Raw genomic sequence first — 21,495 nt, forward strand, 5'->3', positions numbered from 1 at the left:
AAATTGCGAGTGAGCTGCATTGCCGAGTCAACGCAGCTGGGCAGCAGACTCCTCGTCGCGTTTTTGACTAGTCAAAGTGCCCACGTGGCATAATTTTGCCCCATCGGCTCCTGACGAGCGGGACCTATCTGTCGTAAACGTGCTCAAAGCGTCAAAGTCTACCAATCAGTGGTTTTTGCAAAAAAAAATAGATAAGGCGAGGTGTTCTCAATGCGATTGTTTCTTGCAATTTATTCCTTACAAACAGGCCTCAAAGTTCTACAGCCTGACCAGCTAGCAAACACGCAGGTCATCAAGCAACCTTGATGCGTCTATCCTATTGGATTATACAACAATAATTGTGAAGACATGTCTGGTGCGTTTCAACAATGGAACTTAAGACAGTGGTTTCCGTAAAAATGACAGCATGGAATTTCCACTGCATTCCAATAGAGAAGGGATCAATCTCCAACTTTCATGGTATTATATGTAAGAGCGGCCGCAGCTCCTAGATAGGAACTAGTCCAGAAAGTTATAAAATTTGTCAAATTCATAATCTGCCAAAAGAAAAAGACTTGCAGATCATGTGTTTGAAATTAGAGTCACAAAGCCAAACAGTCAGTCTTGTTTTCAGAAAAGACAAAGGATAAATGACAATTCGATGCATACATGATTAAGAGTCCTCCAGGACAATGTCACACATGGCCCATCCACACATGCAAGCGAAACATACTAGCAAAGTAGATTCTACAGACGGTAAAAGGATTCGCGAGAAGGCTCACACAACACAACTGAGCAAACTGGCTTCATCAACAAATTAGCAGCGCGTGACGTCGTCATCAGGAAAAGGAGTGTCGCCTCTTTGGATGATGCACATTGTAGAATGCTTGGCCTGTAACCGCAAAGAGCAGATACATTATCAGACATCAAGCAAACAGAGAGTGAAGCCAGCGATATACTTGTGTGCTACGCCGTGGTGGGGATAAGAACTCAGCAGCATACAGAGGATCATTGACCAGCAAAGGATTACAATGCATTAAAATTCCAAACGCGATTTTCAGCTCCTTCTCTGAAGATGACACCCAAAGCTGACACAAAAATGACAAGACATGTAAAATCGGTTCAACCAAATAGGACATCATAATCCACCGCAGTGCCAAACACAGCCTTAACCAAAGCACTCGGTGTATCAGTTACTAGGACAGCGTTATGTTATTACTATTATTAGACGAAAAAAGATAACTCATGGCAAAATTTGCTCGTATAAATCGTAAGGTACTGTTTCAATAGAATACCACTCGTCGGGTCTAAAACACACCATCCTTAGCGCCTGGTGAAACTGCTGGCACTCTTATTAGTATGTCACATTCTGTTAGCCTACAAAAATACTCTTCAAAATTATCTATAACAAAATAACTATGTTGCCCCTCAAGCTTAAATGAGCAAAAAGAAAAAGCAAAAAATTGAAACGCTCTTTGTTGACCAGCTTGCCTGTTTGCCAGCTTGTGTCAGTAAACAAGAGCATATAATAAGTTGACAATACAGCAATACAAAAGAATGGCTGAAGAAACGTTCGCCGTGCCCGTGCTACTTAGTTTGATTGGGAGAAAATGTTGGATATATGCCCTAGAGCCAATAATAAAATGGTTATTATTATATTTCCTTGTTCATCATAATTGTTTATTGTTCATGCTATAATTGTGTTATCCGGAAATCGTAATACATGTGTGAACACATAGACTATAACATGTCCCTAGTGAGCCTCTAGTTGACTAGCTCGTTGATCAATAGATGGTTACGGTTTCCTGACCATGGACATTGGATGTCATTGATAACGGGATCACATCATTCTAATGATGTGATGGACAAGACTCAATCCTAAGCATAGCACTAGATCGTGTAGTTCGTTTGCTAAAGTTTTTCTAATGACAAGTATCATTTCCTTAGACCATGAGATCGTGCAACTCCCGGACACCGTAGGAATGCTTTGGGTGTACCAAACGTCACAACGTAACTGGGTGGCTATAAAGATGCACTACAGGTATCTCCGAAAGTGTCTGTTGGGTTGGCACGGATCGAGACTGGGATTTGTCACTCTGCATGACGGAGAGGTATCTCTGGGCCCACTCGGTATTGCATCATCATAATGAGCTCAATGTGACTAAGTAGTTAGTCACGGGATCATGCATTACGGAACGAGTAAAGTGACTTGCCGGTAACGAGATTGAACGAGGTATTGGGATACCGACGATCGAATCTCGGGCAAGTAACGTACCGATTGACAAAGGGAATGGTGTACGGGATTGCTTGAATCCTCGACATCATGTTTCATCCGATGAGACCATCGTGGAACGTGTGGGAGCCAACATGGGTATCCAGATCCCGCTGTTGGTTATTGGCTAGAGAGGTGTCTCGGTCATGTCTGCATGATTTCCGAACCCGTAGGGTCTACACACTTAAGGTTCGGTGACAAGTTGTAGAGATATTAGTATGCGGTTAACCGAAAGTTGTTCGGAGTCCCCGATGAGATCCCGGACGTCACGAGGAGTTTCGGAATGGTCCGAAGGTAAAGATTTATATATAGGAAGTCCAGTTTCGGCCACCGGGAGAGTTTCGGGGGTCACCGGTATTGTACTGGGGCCACCGGAAGGGTCCCGGGGGTCCACCGGGTGGGGCCACCTATCCCAGAGGGCCCCATGGGCTGAAGTGGCGTGGGAACAAGCCCCTGTTGGGCTGGTGCGCCCCACCTAAGGGCCCAAGGCGCCTAGGGTTGGAAACCCTAGGGGGCCGTTGCCCCCCTGGTTGGAAACCCTAAGGGGCCGTTGCCCCCGAGGGGCCACCACCCCCCTCTAGATGGGATAGCCCCTATATATGGTGGAGGGGAGGGAGGGCAGCCGCACCCTAAGCCCTGGCGCCTCCCTCTCCCTCCTGTGACACCTCTTCCTCCTCCAGTAGCGCTTGGCGAAGCCTTGCTGGAATCCCGCTGCTTTCACCACCACGCCGTCGTGCTGCTGGATCTCCATCAACTTCTCCTTCCCCCTTGCTGGATCAAGAAGGAGGAGACGTCTCCGCTCCATACGTGTGTTGAACGCTTCCGCTCGTGATCAAGAAGGAGGTGCCGTCCGTTCGGCGCTAGGATCATCGGTGATTTGGATCATGACGAGTACGACTCCATCAACCCCGTTCTCTTGAACGCTTCCGCTCGTGATCTATAAGGGTATGTAGATGCACTCCTCTCTCTCTCGTTGCTAGATGACTCCATAGATTGATCTTGGTGATGCGTAGAAAATTTTAAATTTCTGTTACGATCCCCAACAGTGGCATCATGAGCTAGGTCTATGCGTAGTTTCTATGCACGAGTAGAACACAAGTTGTTGTGGGCGTCGATTTTGTCAAATTACTTGCCGTTACTAGTCTTATCTTGATTCGGCGGCATCGTGAGATGAAGCGGCCCGGACCGACCTTACACGTACGCTTACGTGAGACGGGTTTCACCGACTGACATGCACTAGTTGCATAAGGTGGCTAGCGGGTGTCTGTCTCTCCCACTTTAGTCGGATCGGATTCGATGAAAAGGGTCCTTATGAAGGGTAAATAGAAATTGGCATATCACGTTGTGGTTTGGCGTAGGTAAGAAACGTTCTTGCTAGAAACCTATAGCAGCCACGTAAAAACTTTGCAACAACAATTAGAGAACGTCTAACTTGTTTTTGCAGCATGTGTCATGTGATGTGATATGGCCAGAAGAATGTGATGAATGATATATGTGATGTATGAGATTGATCATGTTCTTGTAATAGGAATCACGACTTGCATGTCGATGAGTATGACAACCGGCAGGAGCCTAGGAGTTGTCTTAATTTATTTATGACCTGCGTGTCAACTGAAACGTCATGTAATTACTTTACTTTATTGCTAACCGTTAGCCATAGTAGTAGAAGTAATAGTTGGCGAGACAACTTCATGAAGACACGATGATGGAGATCATGGTGTCATGCCGGTGACGATGATGATCATGGCGCCTCGAAGATGGAGATCAAAAGGAGCAAAATGATATTGGTCATATCATGTCACTATTTGATTGCATGTGATGTTTATCATGTTTTACATCTTATTTGCTTAGAACGACTGTAGCATAAATAAGATGATCCCTCGCTAAAATTTCAAGAAAGTGTTTCCCCTAACTGTGCACCGTTGCGAAGGTTCGTTGTTCCGAAGCACCACGTGATGATCGGGTGTGATAGGTTCTAACGTTCGCATACAATGGGTGTAAGCCAGATTTACACACGCAATACACTTAGGTTGACTTGACGAGCCTAGCATGTACAGACATGGCCTCGGAACACAAGAGACCGAAAGGTCGAACATGAGTCGTATAGCAGATACGATCAACATGAAGATGTTCACCAATGATGACTAGTCCGTCTCACGTGATGATTGGACATGGCCTAGTTGACTCGGATCATGTATCACTTAGATGACTAGAGGGATGTCTGTCTGAGTGGGAGTTCATTAATAATTTGATTAGATAAACTTAATTATCATGAACTTAGTCTAAAATCTTTACAATATGTCTTGTAGATCAAATGGCCCACGCTAATGTCAACCTCAACTTCAACTCGTTCCTAAAGAAAACCAAGCTGAAAGACGATGGTAGCAACTATACGGACTGGGTCCGGAACTTGAGGATCATCCTCATAGCTGCCAAGAAAGCATATGTGCTTGAAGCACCGCTAGGTGAAGCACCCGTCCCAGCAAACCAAGACGTTATGAACGCCTGGCAAACATGTGTTGATTACTCCCTGGTTCAGTGCGGCATGCTTTACAGCTTAGAACCGGGGCTCCAAAAGCGTTTCGAGCAGCACGGAGCATATGAGATGTTCCAAGAGCTGAAAATGGTTTTCCAAGCTCATGCCCGGGTCGAGAGATATGAAGTCTCCGACAAGTTCTACAGTTGTAAGATGGAGGAGAATAGTTCTGTCAGCGAGCACATACTCAAAATGTCTGGGTTGCACAACCGCTTATCTCAGCTGGGAGTTAATCTCCCGGATGATGCGGTCGTTGACAGAATCCTTCAGTCGCTCCCACCTAGTACAAGAGCTCTGTGATGAACTTCAATATGCAGGGGATGGAAAAGACCATTCCTGAGGTATATTCAATGCTGAAATCAGCGGAGGTGGTGATCAAAAAGGAACATCAGGTGTTGATGGTGAATAAAACCACTAAGTTCAAGAAAGGCAAGGGTAAGAAGAACTTCAAGAAAGACGGCAAGGGAGTTGCCGCGCCCGGTAAGCAAGCTGCCGGGAAGAAGACAAAGAATGGACCCAAGCCTGAGACTGAGTGCTTTTATTGCAAGAAAAACGGTCACTGGAAGCGGAACTGCCCCAAGTACTTAGCGGATAAGAAGGACGGCAATGCCAAAGGTATATGTGATATACATGTTATTGATGTGTACCTAACCAGCGCTCGTAGTAGCTCCTGGGTATTTGATACCGGTGCGGTTGCTCATATTTGTAACTCAAAGCAGGAGCTGCGGAATAAGCGGAGACTGGCGAAGGACGAGGTGACGATGCGCGTCGGGAATGGTTCCAAGGTCGATGTGATCGTCGTCGGCACGCTACCTCTACATTTACCTACGGGATTAGTTTTAAACCTCAATAATTGTTATTTAGTGCCAGCTTTGAGCATGAACATTGTATCTGGATCTCGTTTGATGCGAGATGGCTACTCATTTAAATCCGAGAATAATGGTTGTTCTATTTATATGAGAGATGTGTTTTATGGTCATGTCCCGCTGGTCAATGGTTTATTCTTAATGAATCTAGAACGTGATGTTACACATATTCATAGTGTGAATACCAAGAAATGTAAGGTTGATAATGATAATACCACATACTTGTGGCACTGCCGCCTTGGCCACATTGGTGTCAAACGCATAAACAAACTCCATGCAGATGGACTTTTGTAGTCTCTGGATTATGAATCATTTGACACGTGCGAACCATGCCTCATGGGCAAAATGATCAAGACTCCGTTCTCCGGAACAATGGAGCGAGCAACCAACTTATTGGAAATCATGCATACTGATGTGTGCGGTCCAATGAGCGTTGAGGCTCGCGGTGGCTATCGTTATGTTCTCACCCTCACTGATGACTTGAGTAGATATGGGTATGTCTACTTAATGAAACACAAGTCTGAGACCTTTGAAAAGTTCAAGGAATTTCAGAGTGAGGTTGAGAATCAACGTGACAGGAAAATAAAATTCTTACGATCAGATCGTGGAGGAGAATATTTGAGTCACGAATTTGGCACACAGTTAAGGAAATGTGGAATTGTTTAACAACTCACGCCGCCTGGAACACCTCAGCGTAATGGTGTGTCGGAACGTCGTAATCGCACTCTATTGGATATGGTGCGATCTATGATGTCTCTTACCGATCTACCGCTATCATTCTTGGGTTATGCTTTAGAGACTGCCGCATTCACTTTAAATAGGGCTCCGTCGAAATCCGTTGAGACGACACCGTATGAATTATGGTTTGGAAAGAAACCTAAGCTGTCGTTTCTTAAAGTTTGGGGATGCGATGCTTATGTCAAGAAACTTCAACCTGAAAAGCTCGAACCCAAGTCGAAAAATGCGTCTTCATAGGATACCCTAAGGAAACCATTGGGTATACCTTCTACCTCAGATCCGAAGGCAAGATCTTCGTTGCCAAGAACGGGTCCTTTCTGGAGAAAGAGTTTCTCTCGAAAGAAGTGGGAGGAAAGTGGAACTTGATGAGATGACCCCTCTCGAACCAGAAAGTAGCGCAGCACAAGAAAATGTTTCTGTGGTGCCTGCACCGACTAGAGAGAAAGTTAATGATGACGATCATGATCAAGTTACCACTGAACTTCGTAGGTCCACAAGGACACGTTCCGCACCAGAGTGGTACGGCAACCCTGTCATGAAAATCATGTTGTTGGACAACGGTGAACCTTCGAACTATGAAGAAGCAATGGCGGGCCCAGATTCCAATAAATGGCTTGAAGCCATGCAATCCGAGATAGGATCCATGTATGAAAACAAAGTATGGACTTTGACAGACTTGCCCGATGATCGGCGAGCGATAGAAAATAAATGGATCTTTAAGAAGAAGACGGACGCGGATGGAAATGTTACCATCTATAAAGCTCGACTTGTCGCTAAGGGTTATCGACAAGTTCAAGGAGTTGACTACGATGAGACCTTCTCACCCGTAACGAAGCTGAAGTCCGTCCGAATCATGTTAGCAATTGCCGCATTCTACGATTATGAGATATGGCAAATGGACGTCAAAAAGGCATTCTTTAACGGCTTCCTTAAGGAAGAATTGTATATGATGCACCCGGAAGGTTTTGTCGATCCTAAGAATGCTGACAAGGTATGCAAGCTCCAGCGCTCAATCTATGGGCTGGTGCAGGCATCTCGAAGTTGGAACATTCGCTTTTTGATGAGATGATCAAAGCGTTTGGGTTTACACAGACTTATGAAGAAGCCTGTGTTTACAAGGAAGTGAGTGGGAGCTCTGTAGCATTTCTCATATTATATGTGGATGACATACTATTGATGGGAAATGATATAGAATTCTTGAAAAGCATAAAGGCTTACTTGAATAAGTGTTTTTCAATGAAGGTCCTTGGAGAAGCTGCTTACATATTAGGCATCAAGATCTTTAGAGATAGATCGAGACGCCTCATAGGTCTTTCACAAAGCACATACCTTGATAAGATATTGAAGAAGTTCAATATGGATCAGTCCAAGAAGGGGTTCTTGCATGTATTGCAAGGTGTGAGATTGAGCACGGCTCAATGCCCGACCACGGCAGAAGATAGAGAAAAGATGAGTGTCATCCCCTATGCCTCGGCCATAGGGTCTATTATGTATGCCATGCTGTGTACCAGACCTAATGTAAACCTTGTCGTAAGTTTGGTAGGGAGGTACCAAAGTAATCCCGGCATGGAACACTGGACAGCGGTCAAGAATATCCTGAAGTACCTGAAAAGGACTAAGGATATGTTTCTCGTTTATGGAGGTGGCGAAGAACTCGTCGTAAAGGGTTGCGTCGATGCTAGCTTCGACACAGATCTGGATGACTCTAAGTCACAAACTGGATACGTGTATATTTTGAATGGTGGGGCGGTCAGCTGGTGCAGTTGCAAGCAAAGTGTCGTGGCGGGATCTACATGTGAAGCGGAGTACATAGTTGACTAGCTCGTTGATCAATAGATGGTTACGGTTTCCTGACCATGGACATTGGATGTCATTGATAACGGGATCACATCATTTCACATCATTAGGAGAATGATGTGATGGACAAGACCCAATCCTAAGCATAGCACTAGATCGTGTAGTTCGTTTGCTAAAGCTTTTCTAATGACAAGTATCATTTCCTTAGACCATGAGATCGTGCAACTCCCGGACACCGTAGGAATGCTTTGGGTGTACCAAACGTCACAACGTAACTGGGTGGCTATAAAGATGCACTACAGGTATCTCCGAAAGTGTCTGTTGGGTTGGCACGGATCGAGACTGGGATTTGTCACTCCGTATGACGGAGAGGTATCTCTGGGCCCACTCGGTATTGCATCATCATAATGAGCTCAATGTGACTAAGTAGTTAGTCACGGGATCATGCATTACGGAACGAGTAAAGTGACTTGTCGGTAACGAGATTGAACGAGGTATTGGGATACCGACGATCGAATCTCGGGCAAGTAACATACTGATTGACAAAGGGAATGGTGTACGGGATTGCTTGAATCCTCGACATCATGGTTAATCCGATGAGATCATCGTAGAACGTGTGGGAGCCAACATGGGTATCCAGATCCCACTGTTGGTTATTGGCTAGAGAGATTTCTCGGTCATGTCAGCATGATTCCCGAACCCGTAGGGTCTACACACTTAAGGTTCGGTGACAAGTTGTAGAGATATTAGTATGCGGTTAACCGAAAGTTGTTCGGAGTCCCGGATGAGATCCCGGACACCACGAGGAGTTCCGGAATGGTCCGGAGGTAAAGATTTATATATAGGAAGTCCAGTTTCGGCCACCGGGAGAGTTTCGGGGGTCACCGGTATTGTACCAGGACCACCGGAAGGGTTCCGGGGGTCCATCGGGTGAGGCCACCTATCCCGGAAACCCAAGGGCCCAAGGCACCTAAACCTAGGGGGCCGTTGCCCCCCCCCCTGGTTGGAAACCCTAAGGGGACCGTTGCCCCCGAGGGCCCCCCTCTAGATGGGATCTCCAAGGGGGGCACGCGCCCCCCTAGCCCCTATATATAGTGGAGGGGAGGGAGGGCAGCCTCACTCTAAGCCCTGGCGCCTACCTCTCCCTCCCGTGACACATCTTCCTCCTCCAGTAGCGCTTGGCGAAGCCCTGCTGGAATCCTGCTGCTTCCACCACCACGCCGTCGTGCTTCTGGATCTCAATCAACTTCTTCTTCCCCCTTGCTGGATCAAGAAGGAGGAGACGTCTCCGCTCCGTACGTGTGTTGAACGCGGAGGTGCCGTCCGTTCGGCGCTAGGATCATCGGTGATTTGGATCACGACGAGTACGACTCCATCAAACCCGTTCTCTTGAACGCTTCCGCTCGCGATCTACAAGGGTATGTAGATGCACTCCTATCTCTCGTTGCTAGATGACTCCATAGATTGATCTTAGTGATGCGTAGAAAATTTTAAATTTCTGTTACGATCCCCAACAAAAAATACTACCAAAACCCACACTAACATCCAAATGGTAAAAATCTATGCATGCCTTGTTGCTGTTAGACTATTTTTAGGGTATACTTAATACATTAATGGCCATGCTAATCGTTGGGGGAATGAAAAAAAGTGGAGTTCGTGAGATATGACTTAGAAGATCCTGCTTGATGTACATATAAAGATTAATACAAAATAGGCCCCAGTAAATCTGTAATCCAATTTGGCATATAAAAATAGCCAAATAAGCCTTAAGAATCAAAATAACGAAACAGCCCTCATAGTTTACATTAATCTGGTAAAATCGTATTAATATAAACCTACAAATGCATACTCCCTCTGCACCAAAATGTAACACGTTTTTTGGTTTTGCATAGGGCATAAAAAACATCTTACATTTTGTTACGGAGAGAGTATTTGCCAGTTTCTTCCTAAGATGGCAGTATATCCTTTTTTAAAGGTTCTTCACAAAACTCCAGTGAGGAGGAGCTATTATTTACATGGTCTACTTATTGATCCTTAAACCAACATTCAACTAGATGTCATTTTTAGTTGTTATATCATCAGCTGGGAGAGCCACTAGCTACATAACTGCAAGCGGCATTACCAAGTCAAGTTTAACAAAATCAGAAAATTTGATTGGGTATTGAGAATGACGCTCAGAACTGGCTGAACTCATTTTTATGGTCCCACCCCTGGTAAATATGTGCATACAAATACAGTATTCACCTCAGCAGTGAAAACCTGTAGCCTCTTGACTCAGCAGATTTCCTGTGTAAATACACATAGACTTGAAATCTTCCAGCTGCCACAAATCTGTGTAAGTTTCTGTTTTTGGATCATAAACCTGTAGCAGACCCGTTAATTGCATCACAAAGACAATCCTCTCGTCATCTAACACCAGCAAAGGATAACTAAAATGATCCTCACGTCGGTAATAACCTATGCTGTACTTTTTAACCCAGACACCTTTCTCACGATCCATCAGAAACCATAGGTCCATCGATTGAGGTAAACTATGACGAACCTGCGCCACCACTAAGGACCCATTCAAATTGGTTATCGAGAGAATACCCACGGCTCTGGGGTCCTCGAAGACAGGAAGCACATCTTCTTCGTCATATAAGCTGCTGACTTGTCCCGGACCATCAATCGGCGGCATCCATTCTTCTGTCTTCAGGTTGAATGCAGCTATACTGGCTGGTTTGATGGTCACCTTCGAATGATACATGTTAGAAAAATCCATCAAGAAATACAAGACCCCATCGATGGCCGCGCTTTTCATCGTGTGATCGGAAAAGACACGGCCGGGAGGTCCTGGTCTTGCCCTCCACCGTCCAGCGCTGCGGCCGTTGAGAGTCATGACCTCGCACAGCTGCTGCGGACTAACCAGAGGGCGAACTTCAAGGAAGCGGAACGCCTTGTACACTCCTGTGGAGGGGACTTTCCCAAAAACGCATGAGTCCATGTATGCCTTTCTTGTCTTCAGCAAACCGGCATACTTCATGGAGATGACTTGCCACGAGCTGATGACAGCACCCGTGGCCGGGTCAAGCAGGGTGACAGGCACGCCCATAGGGTGTCGCCCTCCGACGAGGCAGACACGGTCGAGGCGCGTGCGCGGCACTCTCAGGTCGGGGCCGGAGGTGCGTATCCGCTTGATGACGTCGCCGGAGAGCAGATCCACGATGCTGACGCCGCGGGACTCGCCGTCGGCGAAGGTGGTGGCGAGGAGCGGGCCCGGGTGGCGGGCCGCGTGGGCCTTGACGAAGATCGGGTCCAGGGTGAGAGAGCGCCACGAGGGGCTGACGGCGCGGAGGCGGCATACATCCTTCGCCGGGAGACGCAGCAGGATGTCGTAGAGCGCGTCGCGGGGCAGCTCGCCGGCGATGTGCTCCGAGGGCGGCAGCTCGCCCCGCTTTTCGGACGACGGCGACGCCATCGCTGAGGTCGCCAATGCTAGATCTGCAAACAGCACCACGAGAACTTATCTGAATAATGTGAGTAGGAAATGGTGAGCTCGAATGATACCGCGCGGGCGTAGAAAGAGAGAGAACCAGGGCGGCGTGGGGATCGCCGGCGTCGGTGGTGCGAGCGGACGGGCGGCGGCGAGGTCAGGGTTCCAGAGGTAGGGGTTTGGAGATTGGGGTTGTAGCTTGGGACTGAGAATGGGGGAGGCTGAACACTCTAGCCCATCAGAATTGGTGTAGCCTGGGCATGGCCCAGTAGAAGTTGCATAACAATTAATTGACGCACTTCGGCCCGGCAAGGTAGATAAATATTTCATGGTCATGTTGTTTTTTTCTACTTTAAATGATTTGGGACTTCAAAAAGTTCCGAATTTTTTTAAAAAATGAGGATTTTCAAATAAAATATTTAATAAATCAGAAAATGTTTGTGGTTTCAAAATTTGTTTCTAAAATTATAAAAAATGTTTTCTTATTCAAAAAGTTCAAAATTTTGAAAACAAATGTTCAGAAAATCAAAAAATGTTCATGATTTTTTTTAAAGTTCGTGTATTGAAAGAGGTTAATGAAATTGAACAAAATTTCACCAACAAAAAATGTTCATGAATGGAAAAATATCCAAAAAAAATTAAAAACTGTTCGTGACTTACAAAATAGTTTATTTATTGTTAAAATGTTTTTCGCTTGTGCCGGCGCCCCCCAGTGCGCCGGCTGTTATTTCGGCCCAACCCGACGAAAAACGGACTCCTGGGGACGCGACTGTGCCGATTAAGCTAGGACATTCAAACGGTTTTTGTGTGTCTCATTGTTTCATGGGCGAGGGCAAGTGCTCAACCAACCAACTTCATATTTGGTTGATGGAATTATACGACACAAACGATTCGCCACAAACGTCACCTTCTGCGACGCATCTTTCTCCAGTTGACCGAGCATCACCGCATTGATCCTAAAATCATCCTGAAATCATAGTGCATTCCATTTTTACTAGTGCGTCCAGACTCCTCGTCCCACTCAATTCATGTTTTGAAACGGACGACAATCAAGATAACCACATTGATGGAAAAAAAAGGTTGTGCCAGCATCAACCAACTTATCTTGCGCACGGATCAGTTGGCTTGCCACTAGCACGCCATAAACGTCGGATCACTTACTGTCTCCGCCACACACACACCCCATGCTGCGCTTGTGGTTTGCCACTGAGACTTTTAGCAAGACACACACACACCCCATGTTGCGCTTGTGGTTTGCCACTGAGACTTTTAGCAAGACACGTGCATTGCAGAGTTGTGGGTGGTCCTTTGAAGCTCAGAAGGTCGGTCTATAGATGTCCAGGACTGCCCTGTTTACGTTAACAAGCTTATATATAGACCTTGCTTCAAGAAGTAAAATAAATTAAAGCGAAACTCAAAATGAGGACTGAAATGTTAAGGACCAAGACTTTAGGGAACTAGATGTAAAATGCGGGGACCAAAATTTATAATTTTCAAGAACTGACAGGGGCCGCGCGAACGCGTACCCTCTCTATCACAAATTATGACGTTCACTCTCCCACTTGGGGAGATGATAGGCCAGCGCACCCACCAAGTGCACTGTGGGCCACCAACCTAGGCCACGGGCCTTGTTGATGGCCCGTCCACCCCGTCGAGGTGCGACTAAAACCGAAGCCGAGTGCGCTGCGGGACGGGAGCACGCTACGCTAAGCTCTCAGGAGGTTAACTGGGCTCGTGTTTGTTCGATTTCCATTTGGGCCCAGCAACATACGTGGGCCTTGAGAGCCGTGGCAGCTTTGCCTGTCGTGGGCCTCGAGGGCGAGAGACGTCGCGTTTGTGTAGCCCCGGTCTTGTTAAAAAAGAAAAAAAAATGCTAAAAAAAAGTAGCTTGACAATATAAAAAAAAACTAAAGAAAGAGAATCGTTTACAACAGCGACGCACGGCAAGGGACCAGCCAGACAACGAGATGTTTCGAAAAGGGAAAACGAGGACGAGAGGGTACACGATCGATCGACGGGCTCACCACAGAAGTGTCGAGGCGGCCGGGAGCAACAGCGGCATGCAGAGCAGGGCGACGGCGACACGAACGGCGACGATGGCGCCATGGCGGTGGCTGCCAGCCGGCCTTTATCCACGAGGGACGTGATTCTTGTGAACTACGGCGACGCGCGTGCCGACGCACGGGCACATGAGTTCAACGACGGTAAGTAAAGTACCAGTCGTTGACGCTTCACAATCAATCGATCAATCCATCTCTTCTACCGGCCGTCCATCGAATCAGCTTGACACCTACGCTCGCTCGCTCACCGCGTTCTCCACGCGCCGCGAAGCGTCCCGGCAGACGTACCATACGTGCCTGCTCCGGTCACGCCACCGCGACGATCCTTTGCGACGCGTCACGGAGTGAACGGGCTACGTGCCATCGACGACACGCGCCGGCCGGCCGGCGAACGCACACGAGGTTGCTATCATTTTAAAACATTTTTGTTCACCTGACCTGGTCTCGCGGATTCGTGCCACCGAGGAAGAGGACGGGGAGCAGCGGAGCGGGCCGAAACGCCTCCTCTCTCCCGCCACCGCCGCGAGTTTCGTTCGAATCGGAGGCGTCCCGCGCGCGCCGCCGTGCGCAAGCGACGCGGCCTGGGGGACCATGCGGACCCCGCGGCGCACTCAAGTCCATCGATGTAGCCATGTGGAGACCGGACCAGGACGTACTGTGCGTACGCCCGGCTTTGGGGCCTTGCCTGTCGACTGGCGCGGCCGAATTGCCGAGCCTGCCCCTGCCTGCCTCCCGCGAACTACTACTAAAAACCGAAGCTGCATTTGCCGACCCGTCCAACAGAATATTATAACCGCAGCGATTTTCTCCCGTTTATCTCCTGTGGAATTTATGCAGACCTGGGAACATGGTCATATCCCTGTCCGGCTGCTCTGCTGAACCATGATAACAGCAAAGTAAGTCGAGCATGGGAAACATCATGGCAAATGTGTTTGTGAGATCGTTTCGGGTTTGTGTCCTACTCGTGAATATGAGGGCGGTGGCAACTCCTCGTTTGGTGTTTGGTGATGCGGCTAGCATCATTGGAGGGCGTGTGAAGGTGTGTCGCCATCGGATTTCGCGGTTACGGTCGGTGCTGGTCTTTGGTGGATCCGTTTGGATACAATTTTGGTCCGACTTCATTCGTGTGTCTATAGGTTGGATTTTTTTATCTATACTTCACTTCATTGGCGACGGTTGGTGTGCTGGTCTGCTGGTCCTATGTGGACTTAGCACGACGACTTCCCGACTATCTACTACAATAAAATTTGGCCTGTCTCCAATGAGGGAGGGGTGACGGCGGCGCGCCTTCAAATCGCTGCAGTGCTTGTAATTGTCACTAGATAGTCTACAGACATGGATGCAATTTTGTTTTATTTATGTATTCTTTATACCACCATACTATGATGAATAGATCAGAAGTTAAAAAAACGTTGTCAAAACATAAACAGAAAAATGCAGCACGACAAAACGCATGATACAATGATAATTGTTCATACATTGATTCGGAAGCAAAAGGTTTACCTAATGAGAGCTAAGGACGGGTCGTATGTCTACATTCGCGAGCCAAAGAAATACCGAGAGTGTAAAGTAAGAATTATCTTCCCTACAAACAAATTATTTTTTGGAATAGAACGGCGTTTTCAGCAGATTTATACATTTTTTTGGAACAGCTAGGGTGCGAGCCCACCTTAATAGTCTCATTAAGCCCCTTAGCAACGAATACCAAAACGGTAACGACCACATGATGACGCACGCTTTGCTGTCCTGTTCTTGGGTTTGGAAGTTAATTCACATTTCATGCATATCACGAAGGCGGTTGGAGGAAACATGGATCGTCGTAGGTGGTATTAAGTTGGCCCTGTAGACAGGTCCTTCCGGCTTTAGGAAGTTTAGTTCCATTTTTTTCTTTTCTCATGTTGGCTTTGAAAAATAAAATAAAATATGTAATTATTGAATATTCTTAAAATGTGAAAACATAATTAAATTTCTTGAGTTTTTTTCAAATTAAAAATTGCTTTCTTCGAAATCTTGAAGATTTTCCATGTTCCTGACTATTTTTTTTTTAAATTGTGAGCAATTATAAAACGTGTGAACATTTTTTTATAAATTTACCGAATTATTTAAATTCAAGAATAGTTTTAAAAGTTATGGGCAATTTTGTAATTGTGTGAAATAGTTACATCACCTAAATGTTTTGACTTTTAAGCATTTTAATTGAATTTCGAACCCTCGTCAGCAGCGGCGACAACATGAAAAGTCATATAATCTGAACCATTCCTTGAAAAACATAAAAACAATTTGAAGCGTTTCAGGGGGCAAACGATTAATAGCGAAACCGAAAACTCTCAACGGCACTGCGACGCGAACCGGGCGCGAAATCAGGCGCCACCGGAGCACTCGTAGGCACCGGAGAGGTAGGACAAGCTGCATTCACGCATGGTGTACTATATATATATATAAGCTAAAGAAACAAAAGAATCCAATAATAATGCATTACTAGGAGAGGAAGAAGAGAGGAGCCAAAGCCCCCGGCGCGTCACCCGGATTCAAATTTCAAAGTTGAAACGAAACCCGGGTGGCCCCTCACACCCCCTCCCGTGGACCTCGCGCGGCCGCGGGCCCCGGCCCCGCTCCAGGTGGCCAGCATTCCCATTAATTAACTGACTGATTAGCCCGTCATCCCGTGGTTCCACGCGGTTTAATCCATCCATCTCTTAACCTCCAGCTGCCCCGCGACCCCGACGCGCCCATCGTCATCGTCGTCGTCGCGCGTCTGCTAGCTCCACTTCCATCCACCCACCCACGTAAAACACGGGCGAGGGCAGCGCGGTAATTTCCTACACAGGGCCGTGGCTCCACCTTCCCCAGCACAGCACAGCACAGCGCACAGGCCCCCTCCCCCACTGTCGTATTAAAAGCAGTCCACTTCGCTCGAGCACCATCGGGTTCAGTCACCAGGCCCGTGGACGGCAGGCACTCACTCCCCTCCCCCCGTCCTACGCCGCTCCCATCCCCTCTCCGGCCGGGAAAGAAAGGAGGCTCCTCGCCGCGCGGATCCCCCTCTCCGGTAACCTCCTCCGCCCCACCCCTCGCCTCTCCGCTCTGCTTGGTTCGTGATCTACTAGCTCTCTAGGCGTGTTTCCTGCCGCGGTTTCTGCTGCCAGATGCAGGGGCCCGGAGACGGATCGGTATGGCGGTGGTTCCGGTTGATTCCGCGGCCGAGTTCGTTCGTCCCAGTCTAGCTCTTCACGACCACTCGTTTGATCCGCGATTTCCTCCCCTTCGCTCGTTCCTCGGGGCGGGGCCGCTCCAGATTGCGATGGGTGGTGGCGACGCGTTTCTCTTGAATTTTCTTTTCTTTTCGCCGCATATGCTGTGTAGTGTGCGCATACTCTCGCTCAGCGTTCACTCCATGCCCGTCCCGTCAGTCCATGGCCGCAGAAAAAAAGAAAACTTCAAGCACTACCACTGTTCATACATCACAGCACGCCAGACGAGCGAAATGTTTTCATTTCCGGTGTAATCCCACCTTCCCTTTCGGCTGGCCAAGCCAAAGTGGTTGGTTCTGCTCCAGTTTTTCGCAATTCCTGCCCACAAGATCCGCTTCAGGTTGCTCAGATGTCGCCATTACAGTACAGTTACAGAGTTTCCCTCCCGAAGCAGGCACAACCAGCCGTGGCATGCTTCCAGAATAGCTCCTTCCTACTATCAATCGGAGATCAGCCTGATTGAACGCAAATTCTGGCCACGTGAGGTGAGACCGCGTCGTTGCTAGGTAGGTTGCTTCCAGAACATGCGTGTCTGTGGCCACCTGAGCTGTGCACCAAAAATAATAAAAGTAAAATTGCCTGGCCGTCAGCTGGTGCATGCATGTGCCCATTGACCTGCAATAGCTTTGGATTCATTCTATTTCTAAATCTCTACCAGCCGGGCACCAGCACCTGGTGGCATTGTTGTAGAGAAGAACAACCATAGGCCAGTCAATCCGCGTTGCTCGAATTAGTTCTGCATGGTTTTTGATTCACGATCTTTACACATATTGTCTTTTTTAGTCCTTTTATTTATGGCCATTACTTATGGCCAGTTGTTGTTTGTGAGAATGAAATTTGCTCTGAAGTTTGAAATAGCCAAACATGATTGGATTTCTTGCTGGGTTTGTCTGGGTCCACCCTGAGCGGGCGTTGCAAATTATTTGTAATAACGCTTATTTGCATGCCTGGCTGTATTCATGGTTACTTATTGCCATCTTCACATGCATGACAAAATTATTGCCAGCAAGAAATGGAAGTATTATACAGTTTACTGATATCCAAGATAGGTGTATCTGTCCTTTCATGACGTGAAAATGTACTAGTTGACAATACAATTTACTAGTTGAGTTGTCGTACGTTGATTCCTCTCCTCACCCCATGGCTGCATGTGTCCACCTAGGTGTAAGCCAGGCCATGTTTTGTGGTTGTCAGACAAATATTATTTTATACTATTAAACTTGGCCGGCCTCAATTATTGGTTGGATAGAAGTTGACTACAGCTCAACTGCAATTTCAAATTTCACCTTGAACCCTGGCCTTTTGGTCCGTGTGGCCGTGTGGGGTCAGGACAAATGTGATGTCCTTGCCTGTGATTGAATTATGCTTCTGCTCTGACCTAACAAGGGACAGGTAGTTGCCACATCTCTTGCCCCGTGGTGTGCGATAACCAAGTCCAGCCATGCTTATATGATGAATTAGTTCTCCAACTAGCATTGGCACCCAAAAAATTCAATCAATTTCACTGTAATAGTTTTTCATGATTGGCTGATAAGATCATGATTTACGCATGAATAATGATAGGCCGCATCTTCTTGGTAGTTAATCAGTTTTCTGGTCCCTGCATTGTGGACGCTGACTTGCATAGTCCTTCCCTCTTCCTCTTGAATAGAGTGAATCAGTACTTTTCTGTACATAGGCGGTGCAAACCTTCATACTTCATACCATTCATGGTTTTTAATTTTATGCATTTTGGATATTTTCTTTCCACCCATAATTCTTATGTGTGTACTCAGGCCGTGCGTTCTTGTTTTCTGTTGTCACAAATACTTGCAATGGTATTCTGGTAATCTAGCCACAAGCTAACCTTGCAAGCTTCTTTTTTGTTCCCCCCTAATTTCACCACATATTACAAGGAAAGTGTATTTTTAATTGCAGTCTTGCAGATTACCCTTTAGCACAAGAGTCATCAACTTGTATGTTTCACATTCTCATTTTTGCCTCCATCTCATGATTAGGTCTACCTTTTACAAGATTCCCTATTTATCGTGAGAATGAAGCGCATGAGTAGAATGCCCACAAGGAAGGCCCATTCATGGTGGTGGGACAGTCATATTAGTCCCAAAAACAACAAATGGCTAGCTGATAATCTAGAAGGTAATGACTCTATTCTTGTTTCTTCAATTGCTTATGTACCAGATACTTCTGTCACTTGCTAGGAGTAGCTATCTTTAGCACCATGTCAATTTCCTGATGTTTCATCCTGCAATCTATTTACACTTGCAACCTTTTCTGAACAAACAGAGATGGATAAGCAAGTTAAAGAGATGCTGAAGCTCATTGAGGATGAAGGAGATTCTTTTGCAAAGAAGGCTGAGATGTATTACCAAAGGCGGCCTTTGCTTGTCACCCATGTTGAAAATTTCTACCGCATGTATCGTGCTCTTGCTGAGCGTTATGACAATGTGACTGGGGAACTACGAAAAAACATGCCATCATCTCTCAAATCACAGGGCTCAGGTATATCTGAATCTGACTCCGAGGCACAGTCTACTCCCGCATCTCCTGAGTCTGAAAAGAAGACCTCAAAACAGAAGGGTAAAAAGGGAAGCGATGGATCATCATCATCTTCTTCTTCTGATTCTGATTCCGAGGTTGATGAAGTGAACCAAGAGAATGGCAATGGGATTACTCATGCACTGAACGAACGAGTTATTGAGCTAGAAGATGAGCTCAAGGAAGCAATGGAGAAACTTGAGGCACTCGAGGAAAAGAATATGCGGTGCCAATGTGAAAACCTTGAAGAGAAGTTGCTAGCTTCGCAATCAGAAATCAACAGCCTTCAGAAGGATCTTGAAGAAAAGGTCCGTTCATTGGAGAGTATCAAAGGAATTAGCAGCGAAAAGGAGGATTTGGAAGCTGCAGTTCTGGAAAACAAGAACAAGTTCGAGGAATTAAAAGGAGAAATGGCCTTAGCAGCTAAGCATCATGAGGCCCAACTTTCATATCGTGACCTTGAAATTGAGAAATGCAAGCGGGAGCTTGAGCAAGTATCTGAGAGGTATACCTATGATAAGTCTACTCTTGAGACTGAAATCAGAGAGCTCCAAGAAGTGGTCCAGAACTTGGAAGGGAACTTGGCAAAACTGTCGGAAGAGAAGTTGCAACTTGAGGCACAGGTTATGGAGCTTGAACAAACATCTCACAGCCTAGATGATTCATCTGCTGAAATTAAGAAGCTACAAAAGGTAATCAAGGATCTGCAAGCAAGACTGGAAAATGATTCAAATGAGAAGAGAGTGCTCGAGGAACGTGCTATCGAGTTTGAGCAAGTTCATAGGGAGTTGGAGGATTCGAGGGCTGAAACAGTGGAGCTACAAACTAGAATTGAGAAACTCAAAGCTGATCTGGAAGGAGCACTTCAAGAGAAATTGATGTTGGAGGGCTGTGTCAAGGATCTGGAACATTCCATTGCTAGCAAGTTGGAGAAATCCTCTCTTGAGAAGTCCTCTCTCGATGCTGAGATCCTACAACTGTCAGAAGCTAATGCTTCTCTTGAAGACAAGTTGTCATCCACAGAGGCGCAGCTTAAGCAACTTCATGCCGAAAAGGCAGAAGCATCTGCTGAGAGTGAGAAGCTGATCTCTGGATTGAAGCAAGATATTGCCAATCTTAAGACAGAGCTCGAGGTACTGTCCTCACAGAAAGCTGTAGTTGATAATAAGGTGTCTGGTTTGCTGAGCGATCTCGCGACTTGTGATGAAAAGATGAAGGAGATGGATAGCCACTTGCATCAGCTGCACCTGGAGCATGTGCAAGTGATTGCAGAGGCAGATGCCGCACGGAAGTCCGTGGCAGACCTGCGTGCACGGGTGCGTGAGCTCGAGGAAGAGGTTGAGAAGCAGAAGCTCATGGCCTTTGACAGTGCAGAGGGGAAGCGGGAGGCAATCAGGCAGCTGTGCTTCTCGCTCGAGCACTACCGCGACGGGTATCAGCAGCTCCGGCAAGTTCTGCAGGGCCACAAGAGGCCGATGGTGATGGCGACGTGATCGGCCAACCAGCAGCTTGCTGGATCCTTCTCTCTGGATGCCTAAAATCAGTATGTCAATGTAATGTAAACATCCCTTTCCCTTCCCCTTTCTTCATGTAGCTTCAGTCTACTCCTTAGTAGTCTTGGTAAAGCTTGTGCTCTGTAGTTGCTTCAGTTACTGGTACCGTCTATTGCGTGTGATGTAATATATTATGGACCATTATGGCGTTCCTCTTCAAAATCAATCTGCCTGTTGCTGCTGTGAGTCTGAAGATAATTGCTGTGGTTGCTCTTTCAAATGCTGATGAACTTGATTGCTGCAAACCTGTGACATGAGTAATTGTATTTTTGCCATTTAATGAGCCTCACATGAAGATCTAAGATGAACTCGCATATCGATCGACTAATTCGCCTTTCCTGTTTATGGGATCTCCTTGTGCTGTTGTGAACTTGCCCTTCCAGTTCTAAGAAGTCTGAAATAGTGAAATTGTGTTTAAAGGGAAGCAGGACTAGTA

At 46.7% G+C, this 21,495-nt stretch overlaps 2 protein-coding genes and 1 non-coding gene across 4 annotated transcripts; 1 reads left to right on the forward strand and 2 right to left on the reverse strand.

Moving 5' to 3' along the window:
* Positions 1–720: 720 nt before the first annotated feature.
* Positions 721–11,995, reverse strand: LOC109769378 (putative F-box protein At1g47765). 2 transcript variants are annotated; one of them, XM_040403430.3, is made up of 3 exons: positions 11,761–11,995; positions 10,433–11,668; positions 721–871 (listed from the first exon to the last, which is right to left on the reverse strand). In XM_040403430.3, the coding sequence occupies exon 2, from the start codon at positions 11,643–11,645 to the stop codon at positions 10,434–10,436; it is 1,212 nt and encodes a 403-aa protein (XP_040259364.1). In that variant the 5' UTR covers positions 11,646–11,668; positions 11,761–11,995; the 3' UTR covers positions 721–871; position 10,433. The 2 variants fall into 2 exon arrangements, with proteins under 2 accessions (XP_040259364.1, XP_073366092.1); XM_073509991.1 differs by having other exon boundaries at positions 721–1,067.
* A 1,168-nt stretch (positions 11,996–13,163) lies between these two features.
* Positions 13,164–13,324, reverse strand: LOC120962262 (U1 spliceosomal RNA). The gene has a single exon (XR_005753103.1). It is a non-coding gene; the product is annotated as a U1 spliceosomal RNA (small nuclear RNA).
* Positions 13,325–16,515: 3,191 nt separating this feature from the next.
* LOC109769381 (uncharacterized) lies at positions 16,516–21,257 on the forward strand. The gene is made up of 3 exons (XM_020328128.4): positions 16,516–16,769; positions 18,969–19,107; positions 19,255–21,257. Exons 2-3 carry the CDS (start codon positions 19,005–19,007, stop codon positions 20,997–20,999), a joined length of 1,848 nt encoding a protein of 615 aa, XP_020183717.2. The 5' UTR covers positions 16,516–16,769; positions 18,969–19,004; the 3' UTR covers positions 21,000–21,257.
* The last annotated feature ends 238 nt before the right edge of the window (positions 21,258–21,495 follow it).

Source organism: Aegilops tauschii, chromosome 3, assembly GCF_002575655.3.
Source record: "Aegilops tauschii subsp. strangulata cultivar AL8/78 chromosome 3, Aet v6.0, whole genome shotgun sequence".
Taxonomy (NCBI): domain Eukaryota; kingdom Viridiplantae; phylum Streptophyta; class Magnoliopsida; order Poales; family Poaceae; genus Aegilops; species Aegilops tauschii.

What these genes read in the sequence shown, in the direction of transcription:
- LOC109769378 (XM_040403430.3), bottom strand. Translation starts at nt 11,645, where the DNA reads ATGGCGTCGCCGTCGTCCGAAAAGCGGGGCGAGCTGCCGCCCTCGGAG.
- LOC109769381 (XM_020328128.4), top strand. Translation starts at nt 19,005, where the DNA reads ATGAAGCGCATGAGTAGAATGCCCACAAGGAAGGCCCATTCATGGTGG. An exon ending in GCTAGCTGATAATCTAGAAG is followed by an intron (nt 19,108 to 19,254) that starts GTAATGACTCTA and finishes CTGAACAAACAG; the next exon opens with AGATGGATAAGCAAGTTAAA.